Source organism: Rhinolophus ferrumequinum, chromosome 2, assembly GCF_004115265.2.
Source record: "Rhinolophus ferrumequinum isolate MPI-CBG mRhiFer1 chromosome 2, mRhiFer1_v1.p, whole genome shotgun sequence".
Lineage (NCBI taxonomy): Eukaryota > Metazoa > Chordata > Mammalia > Chiroptera > Rhinolophidae > Rhinolophus > Rhinolophus ferrumequinum.
This window is the reverse complement of record NC_046285.1, coordinates 99674591-99698761: the sequence shown is the minus strand read 5'-3', so window position 1 is coordinate 99698761 and position 24171 is coordinate 99674591. Positions and strand designations below refer to the sequence as shown.

The window sequence follows — 24171 nt, the reverse complement described above, 5'->3', positions numbered from 1 at the left end:
TTGTAATCTTTGACCTTACTAGGTTTCCTGATCCTACCAGATCCAAAAAATCAGACATTTTGAAAAAGGGGAGATTTTTTTCTATGCATTTTGGAACTGCTGGCATTCAATATAATTACCACAAAAATTCTCTTGGGTATTTTTGGAACTATAAAGAATGAATCGAATTAACTTATGATTTTTGCTAGAATTAAAAAATGACTATTCACTTTCTCTCAGAAATGACTTTCAATTTCCCGGAAGCAGGACTGACTGATTTGTTAGGCCTGTTCCTCAAATCAGATCTGGAGGGGTGGGTGCTTCCCCCTCCCCACGCTGGAGTGAAGACCTGACCCAGACGATGGTGGTGACACCCTGGCATCCTTGGTCGTCTCCTGCATAGACCAAATAAGCAAGAGATTCGACGAGCAGCCCTTTCCAAGGGTATTGTTGCTTTTGGGAAGCTCACATCTAAAAGGAAACTGGAGAGACATGTTGGTTTCCTCTCTGAGGCTGATGCCGTTAGAGTGTGCCAGGAACTGAACTCCCGTGCCTCCTTCACATTCATGAATCACTGGACCCAGGCCTTCAACAGGCATTTGAAGGCCCTAACCTACTATGTGCCAAGCGATCACATATATTAGGTTGAACCACAGAAACTGCAGTTTTGTAGTTTAGGAAATAGGAATATTAGCAATTTCATACGGTTAAACCTACTACTTAGGAAGGTTCATACGGTTAAACCTACTACTTAGGAAGGTTTTCCTAAGCTAGTGTTACTAGGTTTTCCTTCTGATGGTATCAAAGAAGGTGTAGAGAACCGAGTCACCATTTACTATGGGAGTCCGGGTTCTCTTCCAGAAGCTGGATAGGTTTCCCCCAGACATGTCATGGTGTGACACCCTGCATGCTTCCGCTAGACCAGCTTCTCCCAGACACCTCTAATGCAGAGGCAGTCTGGGGTTTGGGTCCCTGGGCCTCTACTCCTTTCCTTCCATTCCTGGGCCCTGCCTCCACCCCCCACTCTCCCCGACCCCCCACCGTGTGGACACCAGTCTTAGGAAAGCAATTCAAAACTGCAAAAGGAAGGCGATCTCATTTGCTCTCTTCTTGGCCATATGCCACTGGAACAAAACTGTACCCAAAGTTCAGCTGCAAATGTATTCGCGCAGGCAAATCAACAGCAATCATGACATTAAATGATATAATGACCAATTAATTGTGTTTAACAAATAGCTAAAAAAAAAAAACCACAAAAAAAAAACCCCACAAAACACTGATATCTTTAAACTCTGGGGCCAAAGGAGATAACCAGTATCTCTTCACTAATTTAATTAGAATTAGATGTGTTCTCTCCATGCTATTCAACTTTTTGTTAACCAGATTCTCTGATAACATGACTAAAAAATTTAATCCAGTACCAAATTACAGAGTATGAGGAATAACCAAGAAGAATAAGGTCAAGTTTAAAATACAAAATCAAGGTTCTGGGACACTTTATGTGCAGATACATGGTATGTACTTATTAAATGATTAAGTTTACTCAACGGTAGTTGCCAGAACACCCTCAGCAGCCCTCAACAGGGCAGCCTTTTTGGCCATGAGCAACCAGGCGAATATTAACCACAGTGGCCAGAGGTGAGACCAGGGTTTCTCAATCGTGGTACTGGTCACCACCATCTGGGGCCACAGAAGTCTTTGTTGCAGGGGATTGTCCTGTGCACTGTACAAAGTTCAGCAGCATCTCTGGCCTCCACCCACTAGATGGCAGTAGACTTACTCTCTGGTTGAGGGCACTAGGTCAGATGGCTACTCTACAATCAAATGCAAGCTGAATGGTATGTGTGGGGGCAAGAGTAGTTTCCTAGGAGAACCACCTGTGTCAGCTTCACAAGCCAGAGGAAAGCCTAGAGGAATGGCCTATAGACACGGTATTATCGAGAGGAAGAGTTATATGTAGTAGTAGAGAGCAGTACCCACCTTGACAATTGTATCCCTTCTAGCCAAACTCAAGGCTGGAGAAGAAACACTGGCTGATACAGGTGAAGGGGTCCTGGGCAAGAGATGGGGCTTATGGTCTCGATCATTGCTCCATGACAGAGTGGACTGGGGGACAGTGACGGCGATCTCTCTGCCCATGTCTGGGCCTTTGCATGACACCTCTGCCTAGAATAACCACTTCTCTTCTCATTTCATGTGGATCCTACTTGTCCTTCATGTCTCAGCTTAAATCTCACTTTCTCCAGGAAGGGCTCTCCCTGCCCCACTGCTCTGGATGTCTTGCTCAGTGGGGCCTTGCGTCCCGATTCTCCTAGAACCTCTTCAATTCGCAACACACCACATATATTGATATTCACTGCAGCAGTTTGGTTTTCTGCTGGTTCGTCCCACTAGAGTACGAACTGCATGAAGACAGAGACCCTGTCTCTCCTGACTACGCAGCATGCTTCCCCAGAACCCAGCGGAGCACCCACACCCGTAGACGTCTTCCCCCAAATATTTGCTGTATTCCACTGAGTGGCAGGGGAGGACCAATAGCGAAGTTCATGGACGGAATCAAGCACATGGTCATTATAGCAAAGTTTCATCAATGTGTACACTGCTTTATTGCTGCCAAGGCGACAAGACTGGAGTGTGTGAGGCAGAAATGGATGGCGAACAACAAACAGTATGGAAGGGGTGAAAGTTTCCATCTTTACCCACATATTTTTTGGATGTTCAACAGACCCTTATGATGATACACCTTTTGGACACATGTTTTGTACTCTGAGTCAAATCACACACCTGTCAATGTATCCGTAATATATACCGAAAGTCCAATGAGATAAGTTAATCGCTAAGCTGGGTGGAAGTTCCATCCTTCAAAACCAGTATTCTGAGGGGAAATAGTTTACATATTGATCAGGGAGAGGCGGGTAGCAAGGTGAGAGGGAAGGCCATTCAAATAAGACTCGGTGAGGCTCTCATGACGTCTGTATTTCAAAGAGCACGGGTTGTAATGAGCACGCGGGCAGCAGGCCACCTGCTGACATCTAGTCTGTTTGGTTCCCCGTCACCACTGCCAGTTTCCAACATCAAGCACACAGAGACATTTCCATCTAACTTTTATATGAAGAAATTTAATTATCTATACACGTAACTAATCCAAAAGGTTGTATTACAGTTGTTAAAGCCGCAGGTTTATATATTTATATATTTTACATTCATATCCGTGAAAATACTGAGGCACAAGTGAACAAGAAATCCTCATTCTCCACACCACGTGAGTGGAGAGGGACCTTGACACAAGTGCCAGCACAGGATTCCCAAAGGGAGAGACACACAAACAGGTCACTACGAGTTAAAAAGTCATTAGTACAACTTCTAGATTGTGCTTGAGGCCCCGCCACCCCGTTTCCTGTGCTGTCAGCAATGGGCATTTTTATTGAGAGCTTCCAACTAGTGTTTAAAAGACAAACATGGCTTCAGCTACAGCACATCGAACACATAAACGGACCACGAGCTCCATTTCATATTAATCTGTAGAAATTCCACAGTCTAGTTAAAAAATGTAAACATTGGAAATTAATTGCAGGGAGACTTCTATACATTCTTTCTTGTCAAGAAAATTACTTGTTCAAAATGTGTCATTCCATGAAAAGTAACTGGAATAAAACTTCGTATAACAGCGACTAAGAAGAGATTGTAGGTACTGTTGATCATAACAATCTCGATGGTGTTGTCTACTGATTTATGGTATGAAAACACACAAAATTAAAAACCCAAAACAGAAAACACCAACTCAACCAGATAAATCTGAGACCGAACAAACACAGGTGCTTTCTCATGTGGCTAAAAGGTCACTGTGCAAAATAAACTTAATGCAATATGATTAGAGTATATCGTACAAGGTAATAGCGTTTGCCATGGAAGGAACTAATTTCTTACGTACAGGATGTATTATTACATGCTCAACAAGGTACATCTGAAACACACACACAAGCACAAATCACCTTCTGTTTAATTGGGCTCGTTCTACACGTCTTTAAAACAGATATACTGAACTCCTCTGTACTTCTACAGTAGGGGAAAAACCCAAACTACACAATTGAGTTGATAACACTGGACAAAATGAAAAAAATACATCAAGTTTCAGATCTATGGACATTTGGAACATTTTTTTAATAGCACATGCAGCATTCCTTGATAGTGGGTCTTTTTGCAAAACCAAAATAGCAAAGAAGTAATTTATTGTTTGATTGATTTTATTAAAAGGCTAAAATACATATTTAAAAATAATTTTAAAACTATTGAAAGCACCTGTGCCAAGGTGGGGGTAAGTCAATTGGAGTCACTAGGAAAGCCACAAAAGGACCCACTACCCTGTGTATTTCTGTAATTTTTGCTTCTATCTCTGCAAGTGATAACTCCACATTGCCCTCACATGCAACTAAGGTAAAATGAGGTAAACTGCTCTGCAGTGAGTTCTTCCACTCAGAAGGCAGTAGGTGATCATGCTGGAAGTCACATGATCAAGGCTGCATCTCCCATCATCCCTCTGGGCAGTGATATGGGATAGTGGGTCTCTTTGAGGACTTTCAAGCCTGAGGGGGGGATGGACAACATATGATTCCTAGAAAAAGGAGGAAAACAACACATAAGCAAAACAAAACAATGAGCAAAATTCAAGCTAGGAAAATGAGTCAGGCATGTAAACAGCATGGTGCCAAAATGATTTAAAAAAAAAAAAAAAGGAAAAGGGGGGGAGGGGAGGGAGGGGACATGCTACAGAAGGAATGAAAAAAAACAAAAACAACCCCACAAGATAAAGTCTCGTATTACAGAAGGTCTTCAAAGAGACTGGTGCGAATGCAGCAATGGTCTAGCTTTAAGTTCTGCAAACAAAGCTCAGCAGAATCAGAGCAATGCTGCATGTTTTACCGGAAGGTACCAGAGAGGAGAGGCCACAGAGCCCCACGGCACTTACATTGCTGGCTCGGGTCCATGTCCGTGGTCAGCTTCACATAATTGGATGGGAAGAGCCCCACTTGGCCACTGACTTCTCCTTTCCACCAGTCAGGGTCCTCCCTGTTGAGGACGTTGATGAGCTGGCCCTTGTTGAAGGCCAGCTCGTCGTCGTTCTGCGCGGTGTAATCGTACATCCCGATCACCTGGCACACTGCAGGAGACAGGGCCGGGTGAGCAGCTGCGCGCCTGCGCAGCACGTGGGCCGGGCAACGCGGGGGGCATGACACTCGCAGGGATGCTTTTTGTCCTTTCCGAAGAGGATAAAGGGACGCGGAGGCGCTCGGATGAGCTTTGTATAGTGTGGGCGGTAGAGGAGGACACGAAGGATTAAAAACCAAGACAGCGGCAAGAATTCCACACGAAGGCTTTAGCGGTTTTTTTTTTTTTTTTTTACAATATCTTCCTCTTTTTCATGTTTACTTGTCAGGAGAACATTTACAGTGATAACTGAATGCTTCCGTGGAATCGTTTCTAAATTTGGGTGCAGTGGAACGCCTGTAAAAAGCTGACTCTGAAAGATTGGCCCAACTGTACAGGATAGCTGTGTATGGTGGACACTTGACCATAGTTTTTGTTTTTGTTTTTTAAGGTGACCTCCAAAAATTCCTACTCTTAGTGAAGAGTAAAATCAACTATTTCATTCCCTGCATTTTTGCGGCTCAAAATTTTGTCTCAAAGAAATTTCCACATTTAAGAACAAGTTTTCTTTCCTCATTTTCCCTCAGACCTACAGGAGGTTAAATTATTTTCATTCCCTAGCATTTTTTACACTTCCGATAAGTCTGCACAGTGAGGTTGTACCCCAATTCATCTTTCTTAACCAACCTATATATAGGTTTAGGCTTTTCAAATTCGCCAGCTAATTCAGTCACGTCAGCAAATTATTTCTGTGGGTTTCAACCAACCTGATGAAGGGGACACAGGCCAGGCCTCCCCAAGGGAGAGGAGATCCAGCTGGCACCCCACCCCTCTGCCTGCACGAGGCCACAGCTCAAGCAAAGAGGCCCAGCTGGGGTCGGGAATCAGTCACACAATTTGCCAATCCTTTCATTTCTTGCAAAGGCTGCCAAGTTTTAATCTTATTCCACTGGGGATGCACAGCACAGACATTTAACCACAGGTACTGGAACGAAAATTCTGCAGTTTCCACAAATGCCACCCATGAATTGGTGGCTTAACGACCTAAAGCAGAATTCTGCCCCCCTAACCTCACCCATCTCAAATATTACCGAAGCATCTACTTTGGTCTCTTCGATCAGAAAACAGCCAGCCGGCTCAGCTGCAGTGCCCTCTGTTCCTTTCAGTCCTTTAGGAGTGTGTATGTAACATCCTGCCCATTAAGTGAAGCCCCTCTGTTCACAGGAAATGTCACAGGGGAGTTATTTTAGTCTTCAGTGAGCAGCACGCCACCACCAACAGACCCCCGTGGCCTCCAGCTCCATCTCCTGACCTATTTAGACCCCAGCCATTTATTTTTAGAAGTCCCTTTTTGTCCCCTCACCCCCCCGAGCCCAAATCCTAATTTAAATAGCTGGAAGGAAATCAAGAGAAAAAGCTGGCTTTAATGCCACAGCATTCACAACTCCCTTCGGAAGCGAGTTCCAACAAGGGCTCTGTTGTACCCAGCACAGCAAAGCTGCTGAGATTTTGGTCCTTTTGAAAAACATATTCCATATCACATTAGTTGGGTGTCAGTCCCAGCAAGTAAAAGAAGCCCCTGCAGCAGAAAAACAATCTAAGCTACTTCATGAGAAAACTGAGTGGAAAGACTAACATGACATGCAGGCCATTTTCCAAGTAGAGATGAAAAACCGCTTACCTGCCGGGAATGCCGTTGGCTTAGGGGGCTCGGTTGGAGTGATTTTGCTCGTCCCAGGGCTTAAAAGTTTTACATAATTAGCAGGAAACCAGCCTATCTGGCGCTTTTTCCCACGTGCCTAGTAAAAAAATAATAATTATATCAAATGTTTAAAAGGTTCATGTTCTTTCACGGTACAGTTTGCTTTGTAACAGCACTCATACAAGGTTTGCACATACCTGGAAAACGCATTAACAGTAGAATCTATGGATTACTATGCTACAGAATGAAAACACTATAGCTAAAATTCTAATTGTGGGTGTCACTGGTCAGCAAAGCCTGAAATGTTTTTGCATGGGCGGGATTGTATGGGTCACAATTCAGAGCATAAAGCAGTACATACAGGATCAAACACTGCTCATGTAATGTCAGTTCTCAGCTGCTAATTTCAGGTAATGTAAGATTGTGGCTATGTGGATTTTAGGAATAATCATAGCAGTCAACACTCATTGGGTGCTTTTCATGAGCCAGGCCTGTGCTAAGCATCTTATATGCATTTATCTGCATAATTCCAAAAGTATAATACTTTACTGTTCCCATTTCCCAGATAAAGAAAACGAGGCTCAGAAAAGTTAAGTGACAGTCCCAAGGTTACAGGCTAGTTAGTGGCAAGCCAAGATTCACACTCATGTCTGTACTCTTCTTATTGATAATAGACAACTGTAGATACAAGATATATACATGCAATATACATAGAACACAAGGAGTCTAAACTTGACATTGTTTTCAAAAAGTATCAGGCCTACATGATGGGTACAGTCACATTTTTAAGTTTTCACTTCCATTCCTTTCTCCTTCACTTTGACCTAATTCAACACAAGATCCATTTATTAAGTGTTTACATGCCAAGTACTGCTGGAAAGGGTTAGTATATGACACAGACGAACATATAAAGTTGGTAAGCCAAGACTTACAATCATGGCACAACTCTATGAGATGCAAGAGACTCTCGTTAGGAATCATGAGAAGTGCTATGATTACCCTTGTACGTTCCACCAGGAACAGAGAAGTCAAAACAATTTACACATACACACACTCTCACACTCTAGAAGCAAGGTACTAATAAAAAAATAGTTGCTTTTGGGAACAGGTGGGAGACATTTGAATCCCTTTTTGTAACTTTTGAATTTTAAACCATGTGAAAATATTACCTATTCCAAAAGGACATAGGATATAAAGAATATAAAATTAAGAGAAAAGGAAACTCCCGCCACCTTACCTCTGCTCTCCCGTCTGCCACTATATCAAGGATACTTCTGGTTTCTTTTAGAACACAGATCACATTTCCCTTTCCTTGCGGTCTGATAGACTTCATGCCCTTGGCTCAAGGACTAAAAGCTTCTATTTTCACAGTGAATTCGCCAATGATTGAAGCCACTCCTTTACCAGTTCCCACATGCTTTATCTATCTTGAATATGCCACAAGGCTCACAATGGTACCCCCTTCCCCACCCCTGCAGTTTCACAAGGGCAGAACAGAGCTCACTGGCAATTTCTTCATTTGTGTATCCACAATGAGAAACACTGGTTAAAGCACCAGACGGCCTCCTGAGCATGGCAATTCACCCACTTTATTGTGGAGTCCAAGACCCCTTCAAAACTCTCTTTTGAACAAGGTACTAGGAGTGTGAGGACAAAAAAACGTGGTTGCTGCCTTCAAGGAGCTGATAACCAACATGCGGAAATAAGAAATATTCACGGAAAGCTAATAATAATGTCAGCATCAATATTAAACATCAAGAGTGGTACAGGCATCAGAGTTCAGGGGAAGGAGATGTCATTTCTGGTGGGCTGGTCAAAGAAAGCTTCCGGAAGCAGTGGCACTTGGCCAGCTCTTGAGGATGAGGGAGAGGTCAGAGACCACCCCTTGGGGAGACGTATTATGAGTAAAGGCAGTGAGGCATGAGAGTCCAGGGGAGTTAGCTTGTTTTCCAGACAGCAAATCACCAAAGGAAGCTGGAGGGGAGATGTCACTGACAAGTGGTAAGACCGCTAAGAGGTATGGCTGAGACGAGAAGAGTGGCACCTGTGGGACACCCTCACGGCAGCCTGAGGAGTCACTCAAGTCTTTACAACGGGAAAGGGACATACATAGAGCAGAAGACCTACTAGGTGATGACAGCCAACTCTCCACAGGGAATGCGACCCACAGGTCTGAGGAGGGCCTCTCCCTATCCAGCAAAGGAACAGACACATTAAAGGGGAGGAGACCTTAGGACTCAGGTCATATCCCCGAGCTAGGAAGCTCTATCTGGTCAGACAGGGTTTTTATGGGTGCCCACCAGCGAGCTCCCCAGGGCAAGTTTCATCTTTGGCTTCACTCGAGGCTATGCCTTCCATTCCAGCCAAGATGCATTTCTTTAGTCCACTGGCCCACTCTTCACTCTTAAGGCACTTTATTTTTTAATTAATTGTCCCGTATGCACAGAAAGGTACTGTATTTCTTCAGCTTACCACAGTATAGATTTTCCTCTCCTTGACCAAGGTTTGCATCAACAAAATGGTGAACTGAGGACGGATAGATGGGGACATGGACACACGGACACACACACACACACACACACACACACATTCACACATGGAAATTAAAATGTTGTGAGGTACAGATGTGGCTTTGAACACACGCACACCTGCTATTGTACCACACCTTCTGATGCCCCCGTGGAAAGCGCCGATTCTGTAATGCCGTGACACTTAATGATAACTTCTATGCAGGTATTCCTCATCATGAATTCTCACTATCCCAACACTCACTATCTGACTCAGGAACCAATAGATTTGGATAAATCTTCAGAAGAATCCTTAGCTCTCACAATTCTACTACTGGATGTCCAAAGCTTAGGAACCAAACAGATTTGGATAATATGGAATCTGTCGCTCACTGTCCAAACTCAGGATTACTTTGCAATGAAACTGCATCCCTTTGAGATTTTGCATATTCAAATTTGGACAGAGAATTTCAAACAAACAGAAAAGACACTAACTTGCAGCTCTCCTTCCCACCATCCACCTGGGTTCTTTTTTCGGATCAAAATCAGCTGACCAGGGGCCAGGGTAAGCTGCTCGGGACCCGTCGCGGTATACGAAGCAATAACCTGGGCGATTTCTGAAAAACAAGATCCAACATCGTGGGGTACTGTTATAGTCAAGAGAAGAAAATTCTAAGAAGACACAGTCACCCCCCAGGTTCATAGATCACCATCATCAAAGCCAGTCTACTAGGCTAGTTTTCTGCTAAATGAAGTAGGCTCACTCAATTGTGCCCCCATCCCACGGCCTACATCACAAAACAGCATTCAAGGGCTTGGTTGACCTTTTGATTCGGTCCAGCCTGCTCTAGGACCCTCCACATCATCTCTCAGAACTTACTTACCAACTTCCCTCCACGAACTCTCCCTCCTTCCCCAATTCCTGCACCTTCTGTCTCAGCCCTTCCCACTATGACTGTAAACACCCTGATGCACACAGCTGCGCCCCATTCATCTGCCCCCCACAGCTCTCAGCATATAGTGCACTCAAGGATGGTGAAGTGAATAAAGGAACACAAGTGACGCTCTTCCACCTGCCAAGTACAGGAGAAAGAGAAATTCCGTTTCTCTCAGACAACCTTGGGAGCATGGTACTAGCTGATGTACATTGTGGCTTTAGACTCTCACCCCGCCCAAGGGACCAGTTTCTTTGCAGCTCACATTTTGAGGGTGATCCCTGAATATCAGGTCGGAATCATGTCAATGTGAGTTTGCTTCTTTTTATTTTGAGTTAAAGGAGGAACCTGGGGTTAAGATGGGAATTTTATGCAAAAACAATTGAGCACAGAAAAAAATGTAAATAGTTCTGTACTTTTCCTGAATGTTAAAAAAAATCTCATGGGAAAAATTCCAGCAGTACCACAGACTAGGCTCTGAAGAGTACAGGAGGTCGAGTATGAAAAGACAAAAGCCTTCTCTGACTCAATTCTGGCGTACCTGCAGCGACTGCTTTCTGAACTTCTAGAAGCAATACAGAACAAACTGTTCTATTCCTCTACCCTCTCTCCCCATCACAATCGTGCTTGAAAGAAAGGAGGAATGAAGTCAAGAAAGAAAGAAAAGAGGTACAAAGGCCCCATCCTCTGACAGTACTTCCTAGTTCTCTAGAGGGACATGAGCTCCTGCCCCCCCCCCCGGGCCGCACCCCCCGTTACCCTGATCTACAGTCAGTGCTGGGCACCGGGCTCGGAGCGCAGGCTGTCATGGTGCCAGCCTAGCCCTGCCAGACGCTTCAGAGAGCTCAGGGGAAGCGAGACAGCGCGCAGCTTTCATATGTATATACCCTGGCTCTGCTGAGAACTCAGGCTGGGACATCTGTGCTAGGGACAGGCGTTCTCCCCTAAAGCACCAAGGACTAGCTCCAGAGTCCAAGAGTTTCTGGTGGGGACAAAGTCCAGATCAGTAACCTATTTGGCCTCAGATATTTCACTCCTCAAAGGACCTGGCACGTGTGGCCAGCGAGCGGCCCCAGCATTTTTTCCTGGCTCTGGCGTCCCCGAGCAGCTCGCTGGTTTCAGTGCAAAGTTAAGCCCACTGGACCCTGTGGAACAACAACTCAAAATGCAGACCACTCACACTTAAGACAGATTCGACCCTGGTGGTCCGAGTCTGACTAAAACCCTACGACAACCAGAAAGCCCACTTTTCCTTGCCAGATAAGCCCATTTGGAGCTGAGAACCACATACAGATACACAAATAAATCCCTCGCTTGGCGTAGCGGTGACTCTTTCAACCTATAATTTCCTGGGGCTATCATAGCAAAAAAGCTCCAATGACCTAGATGAGGAAGACGTGCCACACAAACCATAGGATTCACATCTGCTTCTCTCTTTCATGCTTCTATTTATAGAACATGTGATTTTGTTTAAATAAACAAAAACACTGAATTCAGAGGGATGACTATGATCTTGTACCTTCAATATGCACCTGAGGAAAACCACCCGGTAGCTTCCAAACTAACGGGACCTACACTCTGATAATAATAATGACTCTTGCTCCTCTGATCTCCACTATTTATGGCCTGGGGGTGAACGTGTGTCGGGAAAGGTAAAAGGGCTTCCGGAGCCTAACGAGAGGATGACTGAACAGCAGCCCACCCCAAATCTTATGCCCCCCGCCATCTTGCCTGGTTCTTCACTGCCCGAGGGAACACTGTCCCATGTGGGAAGCAACAGCCATATCTCATAACCATGTACACATTATTTGGGGATTCCAAGGAAAGGATCTACTGCGTCCACCACTCTTAGGAAAGACTCTTTTGTCTTTTTGTTTGTTTTTTAAGCTTCTGGCCTTCATAAACAAAAATTGGGAGCAACTATCAATTACATTCAAAACATTGAAAAATAAGCATCAGGGTTTGTAACTTACCAGGTTTTTTTCCTAAACTCCCTGTTTTCCCAGCAGTTCCAGAGCCCTTAAAACAGAGCAAAAGGTCTCATTTGCATACTGCAGAGTTTTCATCATGCAACTTAAAAAATGATTAGTGATGACACACACCCACGTGCGCCCCTGAATCCCCCTTTTCATTCTGGGGAACACAGCAGCACTATATCTCCTGAGACAGGATGTGCATCAGGAAAACACGGGACAAAGTAAGTCTTTTAAAACATGCAGCTTTACTCTCTTTGCTAGAGAAAACTTAGCAAAGTAGGTGGTACTGTAGGGTCCCAGGGGCTCAAGTACTAAGTAGCAAAGGCACATCCCGTCCCGGGTCAAATCAAATGGGGTGCCACGCTAGTTGGACTATTAGTCTATGCCCTAAAAACTAAGCTCATGCTTTATGTTCAAATGGTTAATTATTAGTTTACATATAAAAAGTACCGACACCCATGAGCACAACACCCAGATTTAATACATGAAAATATTAATATTTTGCTACATTTGCTTTAGAACTTTTTTTTTAAAGAACTAAAACAGTACAGTGGCCATTCAAACACCCCCTCCCCCATTCTATTCACCTCTTTATCCAAAGAGGCAGCTACTCTCCTGTGTATCCTTTCTACTCAAATCTTAAGCTGTTTAAACACTGAGTTTCTCTGTCCATGCTGGATGCACAATCCATAAAAGCAGAACATATTTTTTTCCAACTATTAAGTGTTTCAAAAGTGCTCTGGAGTTGAATTCCTTCATGGATACTCATGGAATTTTAAACCAGCTGAGTAAGCCAACAGAGAACTTGAGTCAGGACAGAGGCCTGGCTGAAATCTGTCATTCTAAAATGCTTTATTCTGAATTAATTTTCACCCTCCAGTCCCTATCTTGCAGTACATTAAATATTCCAATTAAAAGAAAAGTCTCAATAAACAAAATGAGAGTTACTGTAAGAATAAAAATATGTAGTTTATCTACCAGGAACCCAACTCATCATAGTTCCTTTATTTTGGTTACTGAAATTTCACAACCATTTACCAGGGCAAGTTTGGGTTAAAATTTTCACTCTGATAATGCTTTCTGTATTAATAAACAAAGTTATACAATACCAATCTCCCTTGCTGCTTTTATAGGCTGCGTATCAAAATAAAGGAATGCTAATGAAACAAGAGTCCAAATGGCCAGTCACATTCCCAGTACAGTCTGCTAATATATGCTCCCTATATTCCATAAAAAGAACAAAGCAATTGGCAATATCATCGTAGCTTCAGTGTGCTCCCTGTTAAATATCACAGCCAGCACCTCAGCTAAGACATACTCGGAAGGCCAGGTTCGGACCTGGCATTCCTCAAGAATGCAGTGGCAGAGCTGCCCAGGCTGTGTGCCCAGCCCCTCTCAGACAGAGAAGGGAGGCCAGGGTGGCACAAGCTTTCCTGTACCCCTGGGGCAATTCTGGAATCTGAGGCTGGGTCTGGTTTTTATCTTTGGCAGGATATTTTCCTTATACACTGAACTCTGTGTCTAAGTAGGGTGAAAGAGCTGACCTTTTAGATTTTTTTTCATTATTATGAAATAACGTAGCTAAATGTCCCAAACCTTTAGCACTGCTAGTTCTTCTGTGGCTAATAATTTAAGACTACGGTTAAGAAAACACCTTATAGCTCAGCTTACCTTTAAAAAATGTCACAGTGTATTTTTTTTTTTAACTTACTGACTTCAGATGGCTTTTTATAGAAATCTACATATAATTTATTAAAATTGAAGTGATGGCTTTTGTGTTTTAACTGATCCAAAAGGTAAAGTCACTTTAAGAGTTTTCATGCCTGGTAGCAGAAATCGAGTTTAATGTTTCCCCCACCCCTTGAAAAAACATCTGCATAATTCTTATTGAATCCAACTGGCCGGCATGGAGAAGAATTTAATTCCCTCTCTCCAAGTCTGCAGAGGACAATTTGCTGGCTGTCTTACAGGGGAGGTACTTTCTTCCTGGCTTCTGCCAGATTCTCCAAGGGTAGGCAGACTTCTGCAAATCCTATCAGGGGAGTTTCAGCGAGCTGTTCTCAAGACCACAGCATGGGAAAACAAGGAAACAAAAACAACAATAAAGATGCTCCCTAAAAAAACAAACCCATGCAAAATGAACTATTCTGAGAACTGCAGGGAAGGTGAGAAGGTCGGTGGCAGTAGTGTAGCATGTCACAGGCCCAGCTCGCTCCCAGAGGCCCCTGTGGAGGGGCCCAAGCTGCACCCTCCTACCGGCATTCAAATGAGAGGAGCCCTATCCATTTGTTTACACCTGAGGAAGTGGCTTCTCTAGGCGCTTTACCAGCCTCTTCTCTCTGTGCCTAGGAGGTATGAGGAGAAAGAACAGAACTGCGACCTGACTGCCTGTACTTTAAAAAAAAAGAGCCAATTCTTATTGGTTTATTTATGTGCAATGGATCTGTTAAATGACTACATCTATACCCCGAAATTCTCCACTAACTTGAAATTGGCTACTTCGAGATGAGCTCCCATATTCGGTAGGCCCACCCCACCATTTCATTAAACTTGCACTATCTCCAGAGCACATTTTATACAACTGAATTTTTTGAGCCCCATTTAACAACAATGGGAGCCCTTTCTGATTTAGAAGGATAACAGCATTTAAAATAATTTCAGACCCTTATCAATGGAGATACTAAGGCCTCGCCAAAAGTGTACCAATCCCTTAGACCTTGTACCTTCCTACTGCGTAGGCAAACATATAAATTTGAGAACCTCTCTATAGCCCAATATTCTGGGGCCAGTATCCCCAAAATACTTTTGTCTACATGGGCAAAATCCTGCTGTGTATCTTTCTTGGGGTGTCCCAATTCAGTGACCATGAAGACCTCATCAAGAACATTTACTCCAAAAAAAAAAAAAAAAAGAAAAAAACAAAAACATTTACTCCAAATCCTAAGTCAGTTACACGCAGGAATAGAGATGAATATTGAACATTATCCCAGCTGATACAGCGCAGCCTCCGCTCTGCCCCGGGGAGTTCTTCTGCGGGTGGGAAGCCAAGGCTTACCCTGCAGCACCAAATGACAAGTTCAAACAATTACAGGTCACACTGTATTGGCTGTCACATTCCAGGACTTAGCAAAACCCAACAAAGTGTTCCACCTTCAAACGTGTGAAGAGAATCACTGCACAGACAGGGAGAGGAAGCAGTTAATGTGGGTTTACCTCTGAATCTTTAAGCCTCACATAGTTAGATGGGAAGACTCCGGACTTGTCGCCCACTGTTCCTGTCCACCAGTCACCATCTTTCTTGGTAACCAAAATCACATCCCCTTGCTGAAAGGTTAAATCGCCTTGCTCAGAACTCTCGTAAGTGTACATGGCAATAAATTCTGGTGGGGAGAAATATCGAGATACGGAGAGAGCTTGATTGTTGACAGAAATCCCAGACAGCTTTGCAAAAGCAAGTTTATGAATAAGGGAGTTAGGATAATAAGACCCATTCCCGAGAAAGGCTAGTCATGGATAAAATATGGCGTTGCAGAATACCCTGGGCTCCAAATTCTCCAACAGCACATAAAAATTCAGTAACTGCAGCCAGGGAGACAATTCCTGGGAAGGAAGACCCAGCCACAGGAACACAAAAACCCAGCTGCGCGCCTACCAACACTGAGTACCACCAAGAGTGATCTACAATTTAACATCATGATTTCTTTTTAAAATGAAAATGGTTTTCCCATTTATAACTAACATTTACTGAGCAGCCGTGCTGTGCTGAGCACGGGGTTAGATGCAGTGACTTGCAGGCTTCCGGTCTGCACATCAAATATCTGTATTTCAGTTTGGAGGGTACCAAGTCACGATTTTAGAAAATGTTTAGATACAGTACACCCTGTATGTAAATTAAGTAAGACACAGTTTTCATTACTCAAGTGCCTGAGTGAAAACTTATGCCCTACTATGACATATACACAGATGGTAGGAAGCTGTTGGAACAGAAAATAAAAAATATATGTTATTTTGTTAAAAATGGGCTTCTACTTGTGATTCAAATGCATAAACTGGTAGAGTGGGCTGACAATGAAAGCCAATCCCAGGAAATCATCAAGCCTTTTTGAACAAGTTGAAAAGACAAATCACAGTTTTGTACATTTTATTATTCATGTAATTTCCTCTTACGAATAAGAACTAATGTTCTTCACTGTCTTGAATGTGAAGGCTGTGCATTCCAGAGGAAATTCTTCTTTTTAATTATAAGCAGCTGATTTTACTACGGCTTAGAAACCAACTCACATGCTCAGAAAGATCACTAGACACAAAATTCGAGACACTACACTGGGGACAGGATAAAGATGTACAGAAAGATGCACCTAAGCTTTTTTCCCCACCTTTTCTCCGTTTTATCCTAGGCCTTTGTGTAATTTTTGAAAAGCAATAAAAAAACACCATTGACCGAAAAGTTCATTTTTCTGTATGCTTCTCACTAAAACTTCAGTGCAGAGCCTAAGGTTAACAGACAGAAATTTAGTATGGAGGAATCCTTTGGCTAATTGTAAGCGCCTCTGCAGGGGGCACTAGTGAAAGCTACAACAAACACAAAAAGAACACAAAACCCCCCATGGCTTGTGCTAATGTGTGCAGCTCTGCCATGTGGGGGGCTCTCCAAGGCTGCCTGGGCTGCCGGTCAGCGCTGACCCGGAGGAGGCAGGAGGCCGGGGCCAGCACGACTACTGGTGAGTGAGTGCCTGCCCTCAGCAGACACAAGGTCACCCAAACGGGCCAGGGAGAACAGAAGACTCTCTGTGTTTGGCCCTCCAGGGCTGGTAACACACACCTCCACAGTTAAAACTGGAAAAATTATTTCCCACACAAGGAAATCAGAGCTTGGCAGCTTTCATAAGGACGTTCTTTTTCTGTTAATACATTCCTTTTCTTGATTTCTCAATATTGTGACCCTCCCTTTTCACTTTGCTCCGTTACTTGTTTCTTAGCTCATGTTTGGCCACTTAGATAGGATCCTTGGCAGTCAGTCGGTCCTGTCCCCGGTGATTCCTACACTCAAAAGTCACTTTCTCAAAAAACGGATCCAAATGTTGAAGGAACTTTCAAAATGCTTAAGAAACTTCAGAAGCATGAACTCCGGCTGAACCCAACACTGCAGTGTGAGACACCAGAGACTGGAAGACTGCGGCTGTACTGGGCCTGCAGCCCTGCCCACAGCAGTCTGGGGCTGCTTCGGGTTTCAGTGAAAGCCTGGAGACGCAGTGGCACCTCACCACGGAGACCCTCCACCAGAGACACGTAACGCAGGGCACTGGCCTTTCCCGAGCCCACATTTTAAGAGCTACTCAAACTGACAATCTGCTTAAACTGGTTTATGGTTTACTTGAAATTTGCTTATGTTTCATGCAGTCTGAATAAGCAGCTCATTAATACTAATGATACTAATACTAATACTAAATAGCTTTTCTCAGAATTTCAGATGCCAGTGTCCTTCCACATCCCTCCAGGGTGCCAGCAATCTTTCCTAATATTTCTAGTATCTAAATCATTTCAAAATGGGTGTAAGAAATGTGCAATCTTTCCTAATATTTCTAATATCGAAATCATGTCAAAATGGGTGTCATAAATGTCAACTAAGATTAGAATTGAACTCTCTTCTGTTGCCCAACTTTATGTGTGTGGTTCCTCTGTGACCTATTTATTGAGGCCTTAAATGTTTCAAAACAAACGTCACGTCCATCAACACCACTGTTAAGTAAGAGAACTCACTGCTTTCTGTGGCTCTATCAATAACCCAGGAAATGAAGCAAAAAGGAAACGAAAGTAGAAGGAATTTACTGAGCTTCATTCTAAAAACTGTACACATGTTATTTCATAATCCTTGTAATAATGTCCTAACTCAAAGGGTGGTTATTACGCCCACTTTACAGACAAGGAAGTTAAGGCATGACCAAAATTACAAGGTTAGTAGGTGAGGGAGCTGGGATATAAGCTTTGGTGCTTGAGAGAGACTTATGGGGCGTGTGGCGGGCCGGTCATCATTGGCCTTATATATACTGACTGCATGTGCTGTGTTTCAAAGAACTTTTTGCCTTGTTCTAACAGTGGATAAAAAAAAGTCATTAAGATGATAAGAATGTGTAAAGAGGACTATGTTAATGACTGTTTTGGTGGTAATAGCAAAAGCTGGATGCAATAAAATGCTGGACTTGTTTAGTGATAGATAAAGTTTTACTGTTATACATAATTAAAACAAAATGATTTTTTACTTGTAAAATTCTTGTTGAAAAAGTACCTTTGTTACTGTGGGTCTGAAATACCATTAAACCTTAATCCTTGCTATCTCCATGGAAATAATTGTTTTAATAATTCCAGTTTTCATATGGCAAGGTTTCTAAGGAACGCAACAATCTCACAATGGCAAACAAACTAAACAAAACATTCTATCCCCCTATAATTTATTCAAGGAACCCATGAAAAATTACTACATAATTGCGTAGACAATTATCTGTTAGCTACAAACACTGTTCAGACTTCTACGTGGAAAACCTGTCTTACTCAGGGAGCACTCTTCAATTAGTACTACCGTGTTTCCCTGAAAATAAGACCTAGTCTTATTTTCTCTAACGCATCTTTTGGAGCAAAAATTAATGTAAGACCAGGTCTTATTTTACTATAATATAAGACCCGGTATAAAATAATATAATATAATACCGGGTCTTATATTAATTTTTGCTCCAAAAGACGCATTAGAGCTGATGGTCCGGCTAGGTCTTATTTTTGGGGAAACATGGTGTGATAATGGCTATAATGAATGTAGAAAAGACATGAGAATTTACCACTAGAGCCTGAATTATGTAAGTTTTGTTCATTTTTAAACTCATGCTATATATTAGCATATAGAATCCTTAGGATTATGTCACAAAGCAAAGACCAGGAAATAAATTAACTATTTGTGTAATAAACACTCAAAATGAAATTTTTAGGCCGAAATAATCTGGTGTGGTTGTTTACATGGAACATAGAAACTGAACTTCTGTTTCATTTGGGGCGGTCCAGATGGCCTGACGTTACTGTGACAGCTTTACTGGACTGTATAGTTATGGCTTCAAAACAAAATACCTATGTATCAGTCAAAGAATAGCAACGCCTACAAGTTAGCTATAAATAAAGATGCTCAGAAAACTTGACCCTCAATGACGATGATGGGCCTGTTTCAAAAGTCAAAGGACTCGTAATCGAATGTAATTAGAAAATTCAGTTTTTATAATCAATATATCTGAGAGTAATTTGAAAGTCTCCATAAAATATTTTGATTTTGTAAAGAGCTAAACTTTTACTTTACCTAAGAGTTTAATATACTTAACATAAATTAATGTAGTCTATTTAAAAGTGAAATCCAATCTCGGTTCAAACATTTGCTGTTTGTATTACATAATTTCCTCGACCCATCTAAAAAACGTAATTTGACTCAGGTTCTCACCTTCTCCCGAAACGGCTGGCTTGGCTGCTGGGGAAGCTACTCTCTTTAGACTAGCCGGACTTTCTGAAGAACCAGAATCCATGCTGAAAAAGGGAGGGGTGGAGTGGGCAGAAAGTATTTTAATTTTTATCTTCAAAAAAAAATCAAACAAACGACATTGATTTTTTTTTAAACTGCTTAACATTTAAAACTTTGAACAATCTACAGATGAAATAGATGCACTTAGTTAAAACAAACGGTTAGGTACAAGAGGCCTGATTCTAAGCTTATATATTTGTTTTTCAGTACTATGTTATGCTGGACAGACAGCCAACGCATTGGTCTATTTCAAAGCAAGACTGACAGATCCTCAGCCAATTATTTCTACTTTTATCTTCTTAAAGCTCATAATTTGTTCTGAACATCAATACAGTTGGAATAATTAGACAACAACCTGGTTAAAGTTCCATGCTATAAGGATCCTAATGAAAAAGATAATTCACTCTTCCAATTACTTCCCCAAATGCCGTCGGCCTCTAAGTATTCATATATATCTGGCACAGTACAGGTACTAAGCTTATGAAGAGAGGCGTAATCTCCAACAAATCCACAAGAATGCTTCAGGTCTCACAGTAGAACTCCCTTTTGCAAAAGTTAATGAAAAGCAAGATATGCTGGCTTCCACAAGGGAGGGGAAAAATGACCATTTATCTGTAAAAGGCTCCCCTCTTGTTGACACATACTCTAATTTTTGCAGTTAAAAGATCCAGAAGACAAAAGAATCCTGCAACTCCTATCTGAATCTGAACCCGTGCAACGTAATTTAATGACTGATATTGTTTTCATCTAATAGAAGCAGATAAACACAAAAATACCTTGTAGATTTCCTTATGGGCCCTGAAATGAGTTTCACGTAAGACTTGGGGAACCAACCCTTCTGACCTTGAACTTCTCCAAACCACCACATGTCTTGCTGTTCCAGGACGGTGATGACATCATTTTTGTTAAAATTTAAATGGTTGTCTTTCTTGGCTCTCCAAGGATACAGGGCTTGTGCCTGGAGCCCCTCCACCTTTTCACCCTTGTGTGGAATAACATAAAGGACCTCTTGTTACTTTGTGATTTGTATCAATTCCGATCACACAAACATTCCTCTTTAATAAGAACAGGGGAGTACACACACAGCCACAGGACCTGCTCAGCGCAGGTGGTTACAGATGCTTCACAGTTTCCCAGTAATTGTTTATTTTCAAAAGTGGAGGTGAAAACCTGCCATTCTACTCATGAGGCCATTGTCTGGCCATCTAGAACTCTCTATGTAAACAAGCCAGGAGGTCATATTTATTCTGTTGCACCTGGCTGTGTGCTTTTTACATTTTGGTTCTATTTTAACTCTCAAGTTGCCCAGGGTACCCCCCGTCCCCCATTTCCAAACTGATCTGGATGTTTAGTGGGAGATTAATCCTGGAGCAGAAATCTTACATAATCCCAAAGGATAATTGACTGACATCTTAGTTCAGGTGGACACAGGAAAACATGCCTTGCATTGGACTCTGCTTGTTTTAGTTCCCTTTTCAGAACAGAGGTTTGGTTAACCTAAATCTATTGTAATCACCATTGAGTGTACATCTACATGCAAGACATTGTGGGGTTACCGAGATAAATAAAATGCCATCTCTGCTTCCCCAAAATAATTTAGGTTAAGACACTTTATTAAAAATTAAAAAAAAATTAAAAAAAAGACACTTTATTAACCATAGAGCATTATAAAAAGGGGACAGTATGATATTACTGCCAAAGAACTCACAATTAATAAGGAAGAAAGAGATACAAACTACTATAAATACCACGTGGCAGAATGAAATATGCTAAGAAGAAGTTCCAGCCATTCACTGTGGGAACAGAGAGAAAAGAGGGATTAATTCTGCCTGAGGGCACCAGGGAAAGCTTCACGGAGGAGGTGGCTTTTGAGCTAGGCCTTGAAGGACGAGCAGCATTTTGACAGCTAGGGCTTCGGAGGAAGGGCAGTCCAGGCCGAGGGCGCAGCACAGGTAAAGGACTAGAGGCGGTACATGGTGAAGGGTCCAGGAAAAGGAGCAGAATCCAGGGGTGCGTGGGGCCTAGTTTCATGTAGGGGTGTAGTATGAGGTGAGGCTGGAAAGGAGGGTGAAGCATTTACTGTCTTTTTAAAAATAACAAAATACCATTATAATAGCTTAAAACATTCCTCAAAAATACAACGTCAAATTTCAATCACATACTTCATAAATGGACATGAACAAAGGATAATGCCCAAAGACAGTTCATTCCGAACAAATTTGTACTTGCCTTCAGAAGACATTTGCATATAGACATTTGTATATTGCATATTGATGATTATGTCTGATATGTGGAGAATTTACGACAGGTCAAACAGTTTCAGCATCCATGTTGATAACTTCTACACCCTGGTCTTCATGGGTTCTCACCTTCTTAAACCTACAACACCCTTATTTCTTCCACTCCATCCACGAGGTCTGACAAGTTCGCGAACTTGTTGCAACGTCGATGCTAACCTTTTCTGATATCAGAGGGATTATTCATTGTGAATTTGTACCAACTGGACAAACAGTTAACCAAGTTTACTTTTTGGAAGTGCTGAAAAGGCTTCGGGAACAAGTTAGACGACCTGAAATTTTCGCCAACAATTCATGGCTCTTGCATCACGACAATGCACCACCAGCTCACACAGCACTGTCTGTGAGGGAGTTTTTAGCCAGTAAACAAATAACTGTATTGGAACACCCTCCCTACTCACCTGATCTGGCCCCCAATGACTTCTTTTTTTACCCGAAGATAAAGGAAATATTGAAAGGAAGACATTTTGATGACATTCAGGAAATCAAGGGTAATACGAAGACAGCTCTGGTGGCCATTCCAGAAAGAGACTTCCAAAATTGCTTTGAAGGGTGGACTAGGCACTGGCATCAGTGCATAGCTTCCCAAGAGGAGTACTTTGAAGGTGACCGTAGTGATATTCAACAATGAGGTATGCAGTACTTTTTCTAGGATGAGTTTGCAAACTTGTCACACCTTGTATACACGCCTTCAAGTTTTCAGAGCTGGGAGGTTTCTCTGAATTTCAAACACCTGCCGGGGACCATCTATTCTTTGTCCCTTTTTTCTTCTCTCGCACTCTCAGAGAACCCCATAAACTCACCACAGGGGCTCTCACAGCTCTTCTGTACTGTCTAATCCTCTCGGCCACTTCCATTTATTTCTCTTCAAGAATGGACCCCATTTCAACTGTGCCCTCAGGAGTATTCCAGAATCTTTTTCCCTGAGAAATCTTCCCTGTAATGCCTTGTCAATCTCTCTGCATAGATTTGCCTGAATAACCCAGCCAGGGGTTGGCCAGACCTTGGACCCTGGGTTTAAATCCCAAGTCTGTCACTTCCTAATTCTGTGACCTTGGGCAATTACTTAATCACTCTAGGCCTCAGTTTCCACATCTATAAAACAGCAATACTTTCTTTAAAAGGCTGTCAAGATAAGATCTATCTATGGTATGATGATGGCAATAATCGTAACAGTGTCGGTAGCTTTTACTGTCATTACTTCAAGTCCCAAACTGTGAAGTGTTGCCACAGAAAGCTAAGACAATGTGCAATGACAATGAGATTCAGGCTAAATTCAGTAGCAATTCTTCGTGCTTTGCTGAATTCCTATTTTGCACACGGTGCAGGCCCTCGGGGTCCCCTCCCACAACTGCTGCCAGTAGCATTATCTGAACTTCTTTCTCTCCTTCATTTTTCTCCAACCTCTCTTCACCAGTCCTCTCCCAGAAGAAAAAAGAATCCTGTCTCTTTTCTGTGCTTTTCACCTTGTTTCTACCTTACACCGATTATATACTCTGGTACCTGGCTTTTTAGTCCCTTTCTCCACTGGCAACATGGTTCGTTCACACCTTTCCCGGCACTCTCCCTCCACCCTGCTCCTTCTCTTTACTTTTATGAGTCTTTTCCCTTCCTCACCAATCATTTCCTCTTTCACCCCTTTGCAATCTGGTTTATCCCACTCTGTTGCAGGTCACAGATACATTCTATATGCCACATTGCATGGTCTCTTCTTTGCCCTGATCACCACCTTTAGTACCATGAGCACCACCACCACCCCTTTCTGGAAATTGCCCCCTCCCTCCTCCACCACTGAGTTACCCCTGAGCAGGAGACACGTGCTAACTGCAGACCTGGGACAGACAAAAAGGAGCAGCTGTAAGAAGCTGCCCTCCCTCCAGCTCACAGAATGCACATGCTCTGTGTACTTTCCACGTCCCCCTACGCCCTCTTTCCTTTGAAGACCTCACACATGTCCTTAGATCTGATCTATGTTCCAGGCAGGACTACTGGATGTCCCATGTTCACCTTAAACATAACACGTCGAAAACCCAGTTCTTCCCTCTAACTAAAAATCAATTTCTCTTTCTGCCTTCTTT

At 42.7% G+C, this 24171-nt stretch overlaps 1 protein-coding gene across 10 annotated transcripts in view; it reads right to left on the bottom strand.

Moving 5' to 3' along the window:
• Nucleotides 1-24171, bottom strand: part of ITSN1 (intersectin 1) — a 186140-nt gene that overhangs the window by 40953 nt on the left and 121016 nt on the right. For 4 of the 10 annotated variants that reach the window (XM_033133309.1, XM_033133317.1, XM_033133354.1 and 1 more), the window contains 7 exons: nucleotides 20573-20778; nucleotides 19719-19801; nucleotides 15458-15624; nucleotides 12242-12287; nucleotides 9829-9950; nucleotides 6806-6923; nucleotides 4946-5137 (listed from right to left, as the gene is read on the bottom strand). In XM_033133309.1, coding sequence (XP_032989200.1) covers nucleotides 4946-5137; nucleotides 6806-6923; nucleotides 9829-9950; nucleotides 12242-12287; nucleotides 15458-15624; nucleotides 19719-19801; nucleotides 20573-20778 — 934 coding nt within the window. Of the gene's footprint in view, nucleotides 1-2577; nucleotides 4592-4945; nucleotides 5138-6805; nucleotides 6924-9828; nucleotides 9951-12241; nucleotides 12288-15457; nucleotides 15625-19718; nucleotides 19802-20572; nucleotides 20779-24171 lie in introns of those variants that run through there. The other 6 variants (XM_033133327.1, XM_033133336.1, XM_033133373.1 and 3 more) reach the window with 5 other exon arrangements.